General features: G+C 40.8%; 1 protein-coding gene across 1 annotated transcript in view; it reads right to left on the reverse strand.

Annotated features, from left to right (window-relative positions):
• Nucleotides 1-19511, reverse strand: part of TMPRSS2 (transmembrane serine protease 2) — a 53515-nt gene that overhangs the window by 5022 nt on the left and 28982 nt on the right. Inside the window, exons 4-13 of the mRNA XM_075854628.1 lie at nucleotides 17068-17154; nucleotides 16568-16678; nucleotides 13550-13673; nucleotides 12355-12465; nucleotides 11313-11356; nucleotides 10780-10951; nucleotides 8732-8898; nucleotides 7708-7806; nucleotides 6445-6587; nucleotides 1096-1248 (exon numbers count right to left, since the gene is read on the reverse strand). Coding sequence (XP_075710743.1) covers nucleotides 1096-1248; nucleotides 6445-6587; nucleotides 7708-7806; nucleotides 8732-8898; nucleotides 10780-10951; nucleotides 11313-11356; nucleotides 12355-12465; nucleotides 13550-13673; nucleotides 16568-16678; nucleotides 17068-17154 — 1211 coding nt within the window. The remainder of the gene's footprint in view (nucleotides 1-1095; nucleotides 1249-6444; nucleotides 6588-7707; nucleotides 7807-8731; nucleotides 8899-10779; nucleotides 10952-11312; nucleotides 11357-12354; nucleotides 12466-13549; nucleotides 13674-16567; nucleotides 16679-17067; nucleotides 17155-19511) is intronic.

Below are 19511 nucleotides of genomic sequence, written 5' to 3' on the forward strand. Positions count from 1 at the left end.
TACAATGTAACAAACCATTGGCTGTAAGCAGCACTAGCTCAGAACAAGAATATACCAATTCATTGACAGCAGGCAGAGATCTTAAAAATGGTGAGGAACTGAAATGTAATGTTTTAGAACTTTTTATTATACACTAATAAAGTTTTATTTACTTGTATTCATTTATACATATTGGTAGCTGTTTTGTTTTTTTATACCGGTGACCTAGGATAGTCCACAGGATAGTCACCAGTATATGATCTGTGGGGGTCTGACACCCGGAACCCGCACCGACCAGCTATTCCAGCTGCCTCTGAGCGCCGCAAGCAGAAGCACGGACCCCTGCATAGCTTGCAGCACCCAGAATAAATGATCGAGTCGGGTTCCAGGTGTCGGACCCCCACAGATCATATATTGATAACCTTTCCTGTGGATAGGTAATCAGTATAAAAAACAGCCCCCAGACCGGACAAACACTTTAAGGCTAGAGATCAACAGCAACACTTTTGGATGCAGAACAATTGCAGGTTACGAATACTCACACAAACGTAATATTTCCATATAATGAGAGAAGTTTGGCGACAATTGTCGTGGAGATTGTCCGTAATTTCCCACATAGGGAAACATTGGGTTAACTGGATGGTGGTAGTTACCTGCAGTTTTGCAGTGACAAAAAGCCAGTGTGGTGCCCTTGCCTTAAAGGGATTGTCCAGTTTAGAAACCTTATTAGAGAACTCTGAGGTAATAGAATGGGGTTCCCAGTTCAGGATCCTCATCTATTGACCCGAGTGGAAAGCAGTGACAAGGAGCGTCTCTCTCTGGAGGACCTTTCCTGTCCGTGACAACCCATTAATTTGACATTGTGTAATGATTCGTTTCCCCTGTGGTGGCGCTGCAGGGAAATTGAACACTTACTGCAAGGTATCCCAGCAAATTACAGCTGATCGCTGGAGGTCCCAGGAGGTGGATGCTTTGTGATCTACTTATTCTCAAGGGACCATTCTAACAAGTAGGGATTATCTAAAGTAGGAAAACCCCCATAATGCCAATAACTGTTCCATGACAGCACCCACTGCAGTGAAAAGGACGGTGCCAAGACATGAAATACTACTGCACCTGCATCTGGTGGTAGATCCACTCCAAGGATACTGTAACATTCCCATAGACTCCAGGCTTATTACGATTGGCACAACCAGTCCCCCAGCTTGTGTCCCCGACAAGCCACCAAATGTTGTTTGTCTTGGTGACTAGAGGACCACCACTGTCACCCTGTGGAGACACAAAAAATGAATGACAATCAAATGACAATGCTCGGCAACATGGGTGTACATAGCGATCATAGTAATAAAAAAACCCACCAATTGATTGCAAAAGTCTACACACCCTATAATAATTTCGACCCATAGTAATTAAAACCGAATGATTGCAAAAGTATACACACCCGTTAAGGTCTTTACTAGGGATGTTTACATTTCAGGAGTACTGACTATAAGAACTGTCCATAGTTTGTGCCTCTGCTCCTTATTTTCCATCTCGTTACCCAGGGGCGTAGCTAGGGGGTGGGGGCAGGCGGGGCATGTGCCCCGGGCGCAACTTAAAGGGGGGCGCCAGCGCCACCCCCTCCTGCACTATAATTGTACCTGCGTCTATAGGACACAGGTACAATTAGAACCAATGAATGGCTTGGTACGTTCCGTGCCTGGCCATCAATGGCGGATTATCATGGTACATTGTAGTTTTGTCGCGATTTTGCCGCAATTCAGTTTGGGATTTTGAGGCAGATTTTGACCTTCCTGCACGGCGTTTGCTGCAATTTTCGCAGCGTTTTTTGCCTGCGGCCATTGAGTGCCACGGGCAAAAAACTCTGCGAAATCCGCTCTCTCTGCCTCCCATTGAGGTCAATGGGAGGTCAGAGGTGCAAACGCGCGAAGATGGGGCCTGTCCCTTTTTTCTCCCGCGAGGCGATTTTACCGCTTGCGGGAGAAAACCACCCCCGCCTCCCATTGAAATCAATAGGAGGCATTTTCAGACGGTTTTTGCGGAGCGGTTTCCCCTCCAAAAAGCTCGTCAAAATACTCTGTGTGAACAGGGCATATGTCCTGCAAAAGGAGCTTTAGACATAAGGTCACATGACCGCAGGACTTCCAGCAGCAGCAGCGACTCCACAAAGACGACTAAGTATAAGGGGATTGATTTGTTTAATGGGACTGTATTTGGGGGCCTGGTTTGGGGACTGTATTTAGGAGGTTTGGTGTCTATTCATTTAAGAGGTCTGTATTTAGGGGGATCTGGTCTGGGGTCTGTGTCAGTTTAAGGGGTTTAGGGTCTGTGTTAGTTTAAGTGGTCTGGGGTCGGTATTTAGGGGGTCTGGTCTGGGGTCTGTATTAGGGATGCACGATGCATCGAAACTTTGATACCGTTTCGATACTCTGCATCCCCAAACGGTTAGATAGCGTTATTTCATGTATTTCGATACTTCGCTGTGCGTCAGCACAGCTAAGTATAATTAACACATGAATGTATGAGAGCGGGGCTGCGGCTGTGTGACACAGTCATTGTCCCACTCCTGAGTACTGACACGTGCGTGCCGTCAGGATGATGCGATGCGGCCGGCGCTGCACTAATGAGCTGCTCATTAGTGCAGCGCCGGCCGCATCACCTCATGCTGACCGCGCACGCACTTCCTGTCAGGAGTGGGGCAATGGCTGTATTACACAGCCGCAGCCCCGCTCTATAACGGCGGAGATCAGAGAAACCTCTCATCTCCGCCGTTATTCCCGTGAATGCTGCGATCACACCTGACTGCAGCATTCAGAGGTAAATGATAAGGGGGGGATGCCCCTTGGATCGCCTCACAGGGGATTCCTGTGAGGCCCTCTGTCTATTTATACCTGCCTTTCCTGTTCCTCCTTTGCTTGTGATTCTTCTCTGTTGGTTTCCTGACCCTGCTGCAGCTTCTCGAACTATTTGTCCCTGCTTCATACTGACCCTGGCTTACTGACTACTCTCCTGCTCTGCGTTAGGTACCTCGTACACTCCTGGTTTGACTCGGCTTGTTCACTACTCTCCTGCTCTACGTTTGGTACCTCGTACACTCCTGGTTTGACTCGGCTCGTTCACTTCTCTTGTTGCTCACGGAGTTGCCGTGGGCAACTGCCCCTTTTCCCTTGCTTCTGTGTACCCTTGTTTGTTTGTCTGTCGTGCACTTATTGAGCGTAGGGACCGTCGCCCAGTTGTACCCCGTCGCCTAGGGCGGGTCGTTGCAAGTAGGCAGGGACTGGGTGGCGGGTAGATTAGGGCTCACTTGTCTGTTTCCCTACCCCTATCATTACATCTCAATACATAAACTATATACACATTCGGTATTGGCGCGGCCGTAATAACCTTCACAACATTTTTTTTGCGTCATTAATGATGTGTACGGTGTACAAAACTAAAATAAAAATTGTTTTCTTTCACTTATTAATGTGAGGCGCAAGGTGTGATGAATTTAACCTCCATGTGCCTCACATTAATAGTAATTAACCCCATCATGTACCTCACACATTAACCCATTATGACTGAGACACATGATGGGGTTACTTACTATTAATGTGAGGCAAGTGGAGGTTACATTCATCATCACACCTCGCGCCTCACATCCGAAAATGTAAGAACTTTTTTTTTATTACTGTTGGTAAAGTATCGAATTGGTATCGAAATCGCAATACTACACGAAGTATCGGTATCGAAGTCCAAATTCTGGTATCGTGACATCCCTAGTGTGTATAAGTTTAAGGGGTTTAGGGTCTGTATATTTAGGGCTTCTGTGTTAGTTTAAGTGGTCTGGGGTCGGTATTTAGGGGGTCTGTTTTAGTTTGAGGTCTGGGGTCTTTATTAGCTTATAGGGTCTATTTAGGGGGCCTGTTTTAGCGTCCGTATTAGTTTAGGGGTCTTTATTTAGGGGTCTGTATTTAGGGGGTCTGATCTGGGGTCTATTAGTTTACAGGGTCTATTTTGGTGGGCCTGTTCTAGGGTCTGTATTAGGTTAGGGGTCTGGTCTGGGGTCTGGTCTGGTGTCTGTATTTAGGGGGTGTGTATTTGGGCGTGTGGTCTGGGGTCTGTAATAGTTAATGGGGTCTTTATTTAGGGGTCTGTATTAGTTTAGGTGGTCTGGTCTGAGGCCTGTATTAATGGAGTCAGGTCTGTGGTCATTATTAGTCTAGGGGGTCTGTTCTGGGGGTCTGTATTTAGGGGTGTGGTCTGGGGTCTGTTAGTTTATGAGGTCTGTATTTAGGGGTCTGTATTAGTTTTGGGGGTCTGGTCTGAGGTCTATATTAAGGGAGTCAGGTCTGGGGGTCATTATTAGTGTAGGGGGTCAGGTCTGGGGTCTGTTTTTAGGGGTCCGGTCTGAGGTCTGTATTTATACAGGGTGCTGGTGATTGGGTCTGTATTTGTTTAGGGGGTCTGGTCTGGGGACTGCAATAGTTTAGAAGGTCTGGGGTCTGCATGCTTTCTATGATCTAGTCTGTGGTCCAAATTTATTAGTCTAAGTAAAAGGGGTTGTCCGGGCACATTGATAGGTCATCAGTATAAAAAACGGTCTGTGCCAGGACAACCCCTTTATTGTAACTTTCTGGGCCTTGGTGTCTAAATTTGTGTGTTTCTATAGGGGCTGGAAATGGCTACAGACGTGATGGGCAAAGATGTCTCATCAGGAGAAGTCGCCATAACGATCTGCGTCAGATGGAGAAGAAAAGAAAACGGCTCCCGTCAGAGGAGACATCTCTGGATCTATAGGGGATCTCCTCTCCTGACACGTCTCTTGCAGGTAATCCTTGTATTCTACATATCTCTGTGTACCCAGAGCTAATAGACAAATGCGTGTTACTATTCACATTGTCAGCAGGATGTGTTCCTGCATTGTGTTATACTGTCAGCGATGGTTGGAGACTGTCAGTATGTAGGGGCACAGCCCTTTGACAAGGGGAATCGTAACAACCATTTGTCAATGCTCACACGAAAAGGTGGTGTTCACTATAGACACGGCAGAGCGGCGGTGGGGAAGGGGGACCAAGTTTGTGGATCAGCCCAGGGCCTATGGTCTACTTAATCCACCACTGCCGGCCATTCAGCGCCTTTCTACGAGTGAGACGGCGCGATAATTTGCACCGCTTGTGTCGTTGAAAGGTGCTGATTGACAGGGAAGCGTTCAACCCCAGGAGACCTGCGCAGAAGAGAGCAGGTCTCCATTGCTGCTGGACGGCGTGGGAACGGGATTAAGGTGAGTTTGAGTAGTTTGTTATTATATCGTAATAGAAAAGTGTGTGGCATTATCTAGAGGAGGGGCTTTTTCCATGGTGGGGTTCTATCTACAGGGGGGCTATATACTGGGGTGTGCTATATGTGGAGCACTATATACAGGGGTAGACTATATCTACAGGGGAGCTATATACAGCGGTGGGCTATCTGTGGAGCACTATATACAGGGGTGGGCTATGTCTACAGGGGGCTATATACAGGGGTGGGCTTTCTGAAGAGCACTAGAGGGGGAGCTATATTTAGGACACTATACAGGGGTGTGCTATATGGGGACACTATATTCAGGAGGCTCTATGGCAGGCACTATCTACAGGGGGCACTATCTATGGGGTTTTTATCTATAGGGGGCACAGTATGTGTGTGTGTGTGTGTGTGTGTGTGTGTGTGTGTGTGACATGGTGTATTGTGCGATTATAATTAGAGGTGCAGTGTATGGCGCGATTATATTTAGGGGCGTAGTGTGTGGCATAATGAGAACTTTATCTTTGTTTATAGGTGTAGAAATGTATGAAAAGTGAGAAGCTGAAGACATCTGAGCGGCAAACTGCAGAAATGATCTGTGACCGGGAGAAGTCATCATAGAGGTCTGGACCGGATGGAGAAAAAGAACTAGAATCTGAGATGTCACCGGTGAGTCACTTAATGTAAATGTTTATTCTGCCTCTAATCAGTAATGTAGTCACGGTATGATCTGCAGCGAGATGATGGGTGGTATGATTATGATAGGATTTATTTTTGTGAAACAGCATCTCCCAGCACATCCTTACCATTGTTCGGGCCATGCTGGGAGCTGGAAACAATTTAGTGTGAACCTATACGGCAGGGGTTGCACTAAATTGAGCTGTATTTGTGCTGGTGCTGTATATATGTACTGAGCTTGGTTCTGGTGATGTATTTATGTACTGAGCTTTGTTCTGGGGCTGTATTTATGTACTGAGCACTATTCTGGTGTTGTGTATAGAACTATATTGCTTGTAAAATGTACAAATGTTTTTATGCTCGAGTTACATAAAAATAAATGTGGAAAAGAAATGACACGTCATTGATTGGTAGAGAAAACAAACATGGGGAGGGACAAGAAGATGTCGGGAAAGAGGTGGGGGGGTGCGCCAAACTGAATCTTTGCCCCGGATGCTGGAGAACCTAGCTACGCCTCTGCGTTACCTGACAGCTATCAACGCCTCCAGAAAGGTAGCCAGCGCAAATCATGGTGGAGCTGATGATCCCGTTGTAAACAGCCGGCTTGTTGCACGTTGCAGAGTCGATTAAAGGAATGTTAGCCGCCATCAGTACACTCGATGTTGTCCCTGTGGGGTAAAACATACGTGTGAATAGCAGCTTCATTTTATCAATTGTGTCGAAGGAATTTGTTAAAAATGGCTCAAATTGCACCACATTATGAAAATGGCGCACAAGTCATGATACATTTCTCTATTATGTCACCTCATGGCTGCCATATATGTACCAATATTCTGACCGATCTTCATTAAATTCAGCGACTCTTCTTAGCCACGCCCCTTTTTCTACACACTTTTCAAGACTGTCGATGTAAAAAATGTCAAGCACACATCCCAAACTTGGTGCAATTATTATTTTGGAGCAGTTACAACTCTGTCTAGTTTCAGTCATTGTGTCCGTCATTTTACCGGACAAAATAACGTTGCGTGCTGCGCTGTTTTGTTGGGGATTTTTGACAAAATCTGTGACAGAGGCTCCAACTCAGATGTGAACACAGGCTTAGATTGTTTAGTATGTGTATACTGGCCATTTGCTTTCTGCAGTAACTGCCAGTATACAACTAACTATCCCCCGGTATTATAAGAGCTCAGCTAAGCTGTTAGGGGCGTGTCTGACTACAAGATTGATGACAGTTTCCAACAGCAACCAGCATTATTATATACGTATTGAAAAACAAATATAGAATGATGTTATCAATAGTGATAGGTAACATACAATGAACTTCCCAGCCCTTTCTATTATAAAAGGCATAAAATTCTTAATCTACAATATAATTTTAGAGGGGTATGCTCATCACAGACATAAATGGCATATCCGTAGGATAGATGCCGATCCTGCCGCTGTGTTATGCTGCTTCCATAACTCCCATTAATTTCTACCACCTCTCCACTTAGCCTTCACCTGGATGCGGCAGCCAGTGGCCGCTCATCAAGCACGGCGTGGTCCCAGGACCACTGTTCTGAAGGATAGGTGCAGAGATCAGGTACTGCACCTTATGTGAACTTGAAGATGGAGTTCTTCTTTAAATATTACGTTTCTTCTTGCTTTTTCATCTGCGATAATTTACAAAACCGTGGCAAAACCCACAGCAATTTTGGGGGTAAAAAAATGCAACAAACCGGTACTTATAAATACACGCTAAATTGCACCATTAAATGTAAACATATTAAGCTAACTTAGGTTTCTTACCTCCTTGATAGGTGTAACCCCAGCCTGAGATCCAACAGGACTGTGCATCTGTCCATGGCATTCCAGCATTGGGCAAACACACTGGCTTTATGGTACTTGCTGCAAGAAAAAGATCGACTTATATTCTAAAGAGTAAGTTCATCTTCACTACAAATTTTTTTTTATTGCTCCAGTCTATCTAAAATAAAAATTGCTTCAAGACATCTTCCTTAAAATTATCCTACCACTTTGGGTCTACAGCTCCTGCAGATCTAGGCGTCTCCATGGTAACAGACTACACGCCAACACTATGTAGTCTGATCCTGCAGTCATACTCCCTTTCATATGTTTCCTTCTTCTTGCTAACCTATGAAATATATATATGTTAGAAGACATAGGGACAGAAGGGAACAACATGACTGTAGGATCAGACAACACAAGATTTTTTTGTAGTCTGTTACCATGGAGACACAAAAGGTCTTTTTACTGTGTTTGGATCTCTCATGCCTTAGGGCACCAATGTGTTGCTATAACGTATCATCAGTCTACGATGGTCCGGTTTGTGGTACTTTATAGATAATTAGCTAGTACTCCGCTGCCACTTGCTTTTTCGTTAACTGGATAGGGTTTTACCAGCAAAAAAAAATAAAAAATAAAAATCCGTAAAAACGGGTCATACAGTTTCTAACAATGTTACAGAAGTAAGAGAGTCAATTTCTACTTCAACTTTAGCCAGAATACTCGGTTACAATTTACAGCACTGATCATGGGTACCACGGATGATTGGTTTGGGGGAGGGGGATCTTAGTAGGAAGCGAATAGGGATTAATCGTCAGCAAGGTCACATCTATTGGAATCATTCCATGTAGCACATTTAGAAGGATAAGAAAATTAAAAAAAATAAAACAGTCCCCTTGCCCCTCTCTTTCAACCCCTTCCTTTTCCAAGAAAATAGCCACATTACTATTGTTGTGACTGCTGCATTGGACGTCATTTTGTGGCGCTCAGATTAGTTGCACCCTATAAAGTTGAATTCTGTACTTACGAGTAAATGATAGACTGGTCTTTAGCTTCATGAGAGCGATGTCATAATCCTTTGTCTCAGCGTTGTAGTTTGGGTGAGAAATGATTCTTTCCACAAAAGAAGCTTGACCACCTGTTAGTTTGCTTGATCCAGCGTAGGCCGTCCACAGCGGGGCGGAAGAGTAAGGCCTGAAACACAAATAATGATTCCATGACTCATGGAAGATTTTGAAGTGACCAGCACATATAAAATCCTACATCTTTATAAAATAGCCCTATAATCATTTTTGCTGTAATACACGGCCCGACGAGGGCCACGTAAACCAGCGCCGATCAACGAGTCAGCTGGTGTGAAAGGAGCAAATAAGCGTCGATCCAAGCAGCAACGGATGGGGATGAGAGCTCATTACTACGATCGCTCGTCCCCATACATTTCTATCATGTCGGCAGCACGTCTCCTGTTTTACACACCGAGATGTGCGCCGACAACGATATTTTCTGCTGCATAAACTGTACGAGCAGCCCATGTTCCCGATTTACACAGAGCAGTGATCGGGAACGAGTGTTTGGTGATATCGTTTGCACAATAATTGGCCGGTGTAAAAGGTCTGTTATTCTGGAAACAGTCCTGGAAAACTTTAGCTAGTAGGCAAGTTACTGTTGACGGATCTCATTATCCTTGCTATGTATCTGATTGGCTCATTAAAACCTTCATACCCGTCATTGCCTGGCTTATCAATGAACACATACATATAATGTAGACGGATTATCAGGGTTAGTACAATGACTGCTGATCATGGGTGTAAGTGGTAGTGAGAAAAGCTGCAGAATGTATTAAAGGAACATTTCATGGAGAAAATACAAATTTGTAAAAAAAAATCCCAGTAATTATTCCCTTAATATATTCCTCTCATCTGATCCTTTTCTGTATAAAGAATTTCTTCTATTTGCATCTCAGGTTCTCAGCCATTTTCATCCTCCGTTTTCTTACAAACCTGTGTCTGTCTGTAAGGCAACTGTCTGTAACAGGAGCTCTCCCCCATTGGACCATCTCTAATAGCAGTCCAGGAATACTAAAACCCTCTCTTTTTCAAGGGGTTGTCTGTTTTAGAAAACCCATTTTCATGTACCCTATAATGGAATTCTGAGTTATTGGAGGGGGTTCAGGATCCTCATCTCTTCACCAGGGTGGAGAGTGGCTACAAAGGGTGTGTCTCGCACTCTGCATTACACAAACAACCCATTGATATGAATGGGCACTGTGTAATACCCAATTTCTCCTGTGGTGGTGATGCAGGGAAATTGAACTCTTACTGGCAGGCTTCCTCACAGATTTTAGCTGATCGCTGGGGGTCCTAGAAAGGGGGCACTTGGTGATCAACTTATTGTCCAAGGTACCCTTCTAACATTTAGGGATTGTCCAAAAATGGAGAACCCCTTTAAAACATTTTCTCCTTCAGCTTTGCAGGAAATGCTTTCTGTGCTGTACCATTACTTAGGCAACTGGACTCCCCGCTCTCCCGGCTGCAACTTCCGCCATCACTTACATTTCTGGAGGAAGATTGCGACCAGGATCATCATTGGAGGTACCCTTTAAAAATAGAGCTACACAAAGAATTGGGATTTTTTTTTCTTACAGAATGCCCCTTTATCAGGATGTACTATTACTTTAAAAGTAAAATCTATGACCCCCAAGATCTCTTTTACAGTATGTTGAGTGAGGGGTCTCTATAAAAAAATTAAAATTAAAAAAAATGTTGCCCCTTCTAGTGCTGGCTTGTCACTCCCACCACCATCACTGGTCCCACCTTCTTCTCATTCCTTATAGAAGACAAGGACAACGTAACCCACGTTCCTTGTTTGCCAAAGCTGAAGTACCTGAGAAGAGAAGGAGCCCACGATCTTAATGGGGAAAGGAGGTGACCTCTGAGCTGGGACCCCTTCTTTCCACAGATGCCATAGCAGACACATGAGTTGCCAGGAGTGTAGCTATAGGGGTGCAGAGGTAGCAATCGCACGTGGGCCATTATAAGGTTTGATATAAATTAACCCACAATTATGGGGACTTACCCCTCGACACAATGCGCTGCTGTAACTATCCAATCGGGAGTGATAATAGACCCTCCACAGACATGTGATTGCTTGATCTGCAGACTCACTTGCCACGGCCATTCTGCTATTCTTGCCTGTGTTCCACCAACTATCCTGCTAGATGGTGCCTGCTTGGTTGATAGACCACAATCTGTAGATGACAGAATATCAACAATTATTTTATAACAGTCGTATGTAGAGTTTGGTTATTTTATGTTTGTCTTGCTAACTCCCCGGGTACTTGTGGGCTGTCATGTGGTCGTTCAACTCTCAGAGTAGAAGCGTCTTAACCTTGCGTACTAGTCCAAGAAGGCATAGGAGCCTGAGAGTCATGACTATAGGAGTAACATACAGTACACAACCACAACAGAAATGGAAAAAGAGTAGAGTGTAGGGAAAGGTCTATAGAACGGGTAACTGGGTGACAAAAAGCACAATTATGACCAATATAAGGAAATTAGGGGGGAAAAAAAACTTACATATTATACATTGTGCTGCAATAAATCTCTTACCTATACATCTCATTGAGATCACCTTTCTAGATGGACAAAAATCCCTGCAAGAAAAAAGAAAAAGAAAACCTTGCAGCACTATCGCCATGGAATTTGAATTACTACAATTAAAGGGATTGCCCCACAATTAAATATTACATTTCACTCTTAGATCACATAACAAGTTTTAAATTGAGGAAGGAAAGGGAAAGGGAAAGGGAAAGGGAAAGGGAAAGGGAAAGGGAAAGGGAAAGGGAAAGGGAAAGGGAAAGGGAAAGGGAAAGGGAAAGGGAAAGGGAAAGGGAAAGGGAAAGAAAGATAGATATGAGAGAGATAGATAGATAGATAGATAGATAGATAGATAGATAGATAGATAGGAGATAGATATGAGATAGATAGATAGATAGATATGAGATAGATAGATAGATATGAGATAGATAGATAGATAGATATGAGATAGATAGATAGATAGATATGAGATAGATAGATAGATAGATAGATAGATATGAGATAGATAGATATGAGATAGATAGATATGAGATAGATAGATATGAGATAGATAGATAGATATGAGATAGATAGATAGATAGATATGAGATAGATAGATAGATAGATATGAGATAGATAGATAGATAGATATGAGATAGATAGATATGAGATAGATAGATAGATATGAGATAGATAGATAGATATGAGATAGATAGATAGATATGAGATAGATAGATAGATAGATATGAGATAGATAGATAGATAGATAGATAGATAGATAGATAGATAGATAGATAGATAGATAGATAGATAGATAGATAGATAGATAGATAGATATGAGATAGATAGATAGATATGAGATAGATAGATAGATATGAGATAGATATGAGATAGATAGATAGATAGATAGATAGATAGATAGATAGATAGATAGATAGATAGATAGATAGATAGATAGATAGATAGATAGATAGATAGATAGATATGAGATAGATATGAGATAGATAGATAGATAGATAGATAGATAGATAGATAGATAGATAGATAGATAGATAGATAGATAGATAGATCATACCTTCTCCTAAGACTCGTATATAACTTGACAAAAGACACACTGGTATTCACACTGGCAAACCCTTTTAAATCCGTTGTGACAGATTCCAAAAAATAATTAGAATAACTGGACCTGGAAGAAAAAGAGAAACTCTATCTTAGTGTAACGTATCGCCCAGCGCCAGTGGATGGACGGGTCAGGCCTTCATGAGATTATGTGACCGATACGTTTAGTGCCTGGTAGTTATTGGGAAACATCATGACTGACTTTTTTTTTTTTAAGGATTGGGCACTTTAGACTGTTCTTCTATAGGGGCATTGGGGCTGGCATTCATGAGGGCATTATGGTTGCCCCTTTTTGGGGCATCGTGGTTAATACAGTTAAAAATTGGAGCTCGTTCGGAGGCTTGATGTGCTTTTAGGGAGCTTTATAGGAGTGGGGATGGCACAGGAGGATGTAAAAATGTTTTTTCCTCTTTTTATATGAGGGTGCTGTCTTGAGGTGTTGGGGGATTGGCAGACCAGTTGAAAAAACACGCATTTTTTAATTTGGTTGCAAATTATCTCCCGGTCGACGCACTTTAAAGAACATGCTAATAAATTTAAGAGGAAATGGAGGAGTCACTTATATCCTGCGGTGTATTCGTCTTTTTCCAGGGGTGTTACTATTTGTGTTTATAATGGAATGACCGCTCAAATAGTCTCGCTGGATAGGGAAGGGGGATTTGGAGCGATTTATAGTAAACTTGAAGGTTTTCTCCGTAGAATCCCTACATCCCTCCTACCCTTCTCATTTATTGTACTGAAATTTTTTGTGTCGAATAAAGATTGTCCTCTTTTGATTATTGGGGATTATAATATTGCCCCCATTGAGGAAATTTATCATTTTGGGATAACAATCCTATTTCTTATAGATCCAACCACCTTTTTAATCAATTATTGAAGTAGGTTGGATTGATACTTGTAGGGCGATCCATTTGGAGATTCTCCAATATTCTTATGGTTGTCACTTTTATGGGGGCACTGTGGTTGTGGAAGACTCTGGCTGTCATTGTTGTGTAGGGCTCTGGCTGTCACCGTTGGGGTGTTGCGGCTGGGATTATGGGAGCACTGTTTAGGGGTGTTGTATTTTGGCAGGTCTGCCTGAAGGGCACCAAAAAAGTTGTCCCGACTCTGGGGTCTACAAAACATATACATCAATAAGTAACTCCACTTACTTCTTGTAGCCCATGGCTTGGCAGACCATGGGTCCATATATGGAATTCCAGTCTTCAAAGCACACACTGAGCCATGCAGAACTTACATAGGCTTGTAATATAAAATTTGAACCGTACATCCGTACTGGGAGAAAGAAGGGAAGAATTATTATAGGTCTGAGCAGTGGAGGAGATTTTTCAACATAAAAAGTTTGAAGGGTTTTTCCAGTTTTATATAAATAAAGTTTATTCATTATATAATGAAATGTTCTGCAACTTCCGTATATACTATGCGGCGGATTTATTTAGGATTGCTGTATGCCAGTATTATTGTATTACAAAGTCACAAATTATGGCACACGCCATATTTGCAAAATACATTTTTGGGAATTCTTTCAAATATTTTTCACATGATTTTGAAAGCTGCATACAGTATAAGCACGTAAAGCACGAATGCAAGTAAACAATGTACCTTAAATCTTAAAAAAAATGTAGCCATTGAATGTACAAATACGACGATCAATGACTAAATAATACAGTGTCCCAAAAATACTACCATATTTGTGCCACATAATACTGCCATATATTGCTGAAGCAATACTAACATTCAACAGTCAAATGTAACCGCCATACAGTTTCCACATAATCCTCCATATGCAGCCCAACTAATAACGCCATATAGTGCCAAAACTTTACTGCCATATACAATCCACATAAAACCAACATATAGTGATCCAATCATATGCAGTATTTAAATAAGATGGTATTTAAGAGCACACGATACCGCCATATATTTACCACATAATGCTGCCATGCAGTACAGTTGCTACGTAATACTATCATATCGTTACAGTGCTACATAATACTGCCATACAGTTACCACATCACATAATACTGCCATACAGTTACCACATCACATAATACTGCCATACAGTTACCACATAACACTGCCATTCAGTTACCACATAACATAATACTGCCATACAGTTACCACATAACGCTGCCATACAGTTACCACATATCGCTGCCATACAGTTACCACATAATGCTGCCAGTTACCACATAATGCTGCCAGTTACCACATAATACGGCCATACAGTTACCACATCACATAATGCTGTCATACAGTTACCCCATAATACTGCCATAGAGTTACCACATAATACTGCCATACAGTTACCACATAATACTGCCATACAGTTACCAAATACTGCCATACAGTTACCACATCACATACTGCCATACAGTTATCACATAATACTGCCATACAGTTACCACATAATACCAACATAGTTACCACATACCAACATACAGTTACCACATAATACTGCCATACAGTTACCACATAATACTGCCATACAGTTACCACATAATACCAACATAGTTACCACATACCAACATACAGTTACCACATAATGCTGCCATACAGTTACCACATCACATAATACTGACACAGTTACCACATACCAACATAGTTACCACATAATACTGCCATACAGTTACCACATCACATAATACTGCCATACAGTTACCACATCACATAATACTGCCATACAGTTACAACATAATACTGCCATACAGTTACCAAATACTGCCATACAGTTACCACATCACATACTGCCATACAGTTATCACATAATACTGCCATACAGTTACCACATAATGCTGCCATACAGTTACCACATCACATAATACTGCCATACAGTTACCACATAATGCTGCCATACATTTACCAAATACTGCCATACAGTTACCACATCACATACTGCCATACAGTTACCACATCACATACTGCCATACAGTTATCACGTAATGCTGCCATACAGTTACCACATAATGCTGCCATACAGTTACCACATAATGCTGCCATACAGTTACCACATCACATAATGCTGCCATACAGTTACCACATCACATAATGCTGCCATACAGTTACCACATAATACTGCCATACAGTTACCACATAACACTGCCATACAGTTACCACATAATACTGCCATACAGTTACCACATAATGCTGCCATACAGTTACCACATAATACTGCCATACAGTTATCACATAACACTGCCATACAGTTACCACATAACACTGCCATACAGTTACCACATAACACTGCCATACAGTTACCACATAATACTGCCATACAGTTACCACATAATACTGCCATACAGTTACCACATAATACTGCCATACAGTTACCACATAATACTGCCATACAGTTACCACATAATACTGCCATACAGTTACCACATCACATAATGCTGCCATACAGTTACCACATAATACTGCCATACATTTACCATATATTACTGCAACTCAATTTAACAGCCGCACAGTTATCTTTATTGTCAGGCAAAGCTCTCATTGTAAATACACATTGAACCTGTCTATTCTTCCTGTCAGTTGCTTATGGGGGTCCCATCATTAGGCTCCCCCTAGGGAATTTCCCAGTTGCCACCCCCTAAAACCAGTCCTGGTTCAAGCTGTTGAGATAGTGTACAACTGTAGTAAACTCTCAGCTGTGAGAAGTATAAGGTCAGGAGAGGTTTTCAGCCCGAGGATGTAAACATAAATCTTCCCATGCACTGACAGCAAGCAGGGGTCTTGGTGAGGAATTGAAACACAGAAAATATTAGAAAGTTGCAGAAAGTTCTGCTAGTTCCCTACCCTTACAGTAATAATACACTCCCATGGCCAAAGGACTATCAACACCCGAACAGCACACCAACAATTATCAACTACGATTTATAGAACTGCTTGCTTCTTATGTGAACAAGGGATCTTGCAGTCCACTGGATAAGCCCTGGCTGTCCACATACTTTTGGCCATGTGGTGTATATAGAAATTCATTTAGAATGAATAAGAAATACAATACGAATACAGTATCAATACAAGCATCATTCTTAACCCCTTCAGGATCGGGCACATTTTGCTGTTGGAGAGTTACAACACCCAGCATGGGAGGGCTATAAGGGCATGCTGAGAGCTGTTGTGCCCAATTTCTGTAGTAACCCATGGTATGATGCCAGATTACATACCACAATACGCCTCGTCTTCTCCATTGGGGCAGTGTCCTGTACCGTCACACCACTGAGAAGCTTTAACACAAGTCGATGAGGTGCCGCATTTCTTTTCGCACTTTGTAGATACTAGGTTGGAATAAGGAGACATGGAATGTGGATCACATTATTAGATCTTTTTAGGTTTTTTTCCATTACTTAAAGTATTTAATCTGAGCTGATTAATTTCTTAATATATCATTATAGCGGTCGGAGCTCCGTATTTCTGATACAGAGCTCCAAATCCCCTGCAAAGCTATTGTTACATGATAACATTCTGACTGCCTGCACCCACCACTAGGGGGAGCTAACTAAAGATGGATTTATATAACTCCAATCAGAATGTTATCAGATTTTTGACCATTAGCAAGTGCCATCAGATTTATTTCTAAAGCTGGGAAATCCCTGGAATGTTTGCGTGTTATTGATTTTGTCGTTTTCTCCGATAAAATATAAAATAACCATAAAGAAAATCTTACAGAAATACCAGCAGAGAACTGCGGTGACCATGGCTGCCGCTGCCAGGATGACAATTGTGGTGACTATACATCTAACGTTTTTCCTACCTAAAAGACAAAAGCAAAAAACAAATCATCTGTGAATCCAGATCAATAATCTGCTCAAAATATTGTCAAATTTTTCAAAATACATGAAACACCTCTTGGTTACCGGACGCTGCACTACTTTCTAGGATATTCGGGACTGGCTATATATAAAAAAAGAAATGTAATAAAAACAAGCATTGCTGACCGATGCTGTACATAGGGGGAAGAATTATAGTAGTTATATTCTTGTACATAGGAGCAGTATTATAGTAGTTATATTCTGGTATATAGGGGGCAGTATTATAGTAGTTATATTCGTGTATATGGGAGCAGTATTATAGCAGTTATATTCTTGTATATAGGAGCAGTAATATAGTAGTTATATTCTTGTATATAGGGGCAGTATTATAGTAGTTATATTCTTGTATATATCGGGGCAGTATTATAGTAGTTATATTCTTGTATATAGGAGCAGTATTATAGTAGTTATATTCTTGTATATAAGGAGCAGTATTATAGTAGTTATATTCCTGTATATAGGGAGCAGTATTATAGTAGTTATATTCTTGTATATAGGGGTCAGTATTATAGTAGTTATATTCTTGTATATAGGGGCAGTATTATAGTAGTTATATTCTTGTATATAGGGGGCAGTATTATAGTAGTTATATTCTTATATATAGGAGCAGTATTATAGTAGTTATATTCTTGTATATAGGGGCAGTATTATAGTAGTTATATTCTTGTATATAGGGGCAGTATTATAGTAGTTATATTCTTGTATATAGGAGGCAGTATTATAGTAGTTATATTCTTGTATATAGGGGGCAGTATTATAGTAGTTATAGTCTTGTACATAGGGGTCAGTATTATAGTAGTTATAGTTTTGTACATAGGAGCAGTATTATAGTAGTTATATTCTCGTACATAGGGGGCAGTATTATAGTAGTGGTATTCTTGTATATAGGGGGCAGTATTATAGTAGTTATATTCTTGTATATAGGGGCAGTTTTATAGTAGTTATATTGTATACAGGGGGCAGTATTATAGTAGTTATATTCTTGTATATAGGAGCAGTATTATAGTAGTTATATTCTTGTATATAGGGGGCAGTATTATAGTAGTTATATTCTTGTATATAGGGGCAATATTATAGTAGTTATATTCTTGTATATAGGAGGCAGTATTATAGTAGTTATATTCTTGTATATAGGAGCAGTATTATAGTAGTTATATTCTTGTATATAGGAGCAGTATTATAGTAGTTATATTCTTGTATATAGGGAGCAGTATTATAGTAGTTATATTCTTGTACATAGGGAGCAGTATTATAGTAGTTATATTCTTGTACATAGGGAGCAGTATTATAGTAGTTATATTCTTGTACATAGGGAGCAGTATTATAGTAGTTATATTCTTGTACATAGGGAGCAGTATTATAGTAGTTATATTCTTGTACATAGGGAGCAGTATTATAGTAGTTATATTCTTGTATATAGGGGGCAGTATTATAGTAGTTATATTCTTGTACATAGGGGGCAGTATTATAGTAGTTATAGTCTTGTACATAGGGGTCAGTATTATAGTAGTTATAGTCTTGTACATAGGAGCAGTATTATAGTAGTTATATTCTCGTACATAGGGGGCAGTATTATAGTAGTTATAGTCTTGTACATAGGGGTCAGTATTATAGTAGTTATAGTCTTGTACATAGGAGCAGTATTATAGTAGTTATAGTCTTGTACATAGGGGGCAGTATTATAGTAGTTATAGTCTTGTACATAGGGGTCAGTATTATAGTAGTTATAGTCTTGTACATAGGAGCAGTATTATAGTAGTTATATTCTCGTACATAGGGGGCAGTATTATAGTAGTGGTATTCTTGTATATAGGGGGCAGTATTATAGTAGTTATATTCTTGTATATAGGGGCAGTATTATAGTATTATATTGTATACAGGGGGCAGTATTATAGTAGTTATATTCTTGTATATAGGAGCAGTATTATAGTAGTTATATTCTTGTATATAGGGGGCAGTATTATAGTAGTTATATTCTTGTATATAGGGGCAGTATTATAGTAGTTATATTCTTGTATATAGGAGGCAGTATTATAGTAGTTATATTCTTGTATATAGGAGCAGTATTATAGTAGTTATATTCTTGTATATAGGAGCAGTATTATAGTAGTTATATTCTTGTATATAGGGAGCAGTATTATAGTAGTTATATTCTTGTACATAGGGAGCAGTATTATAGTAGTTATATTCTTGTATATAGGGGCAGTATTATAGTAGTTATATTCTTGTATATAGGGGCAGTATTATAATAGTTATATTCTTGTATATAGGGGGTAGTATTATAGTAGTTATATTCTTG

Source organism: Rhinoderma darwinii, chromosome 2 (assembly GCF_050947455.1).
Source record: "Rhinoderma darwinii isolate aRhiDar2 chromosome 2, aRhiDar2.hap1, whole genome shotgun sequence".
NCBI classification, from domain to species: domain Eukaryota; kingdom Metazoa; phylum Chordata; class Amphibia; order Anura; family Rhinodermatidae; genus Rhinoderma; species Rhinoderma darwinii.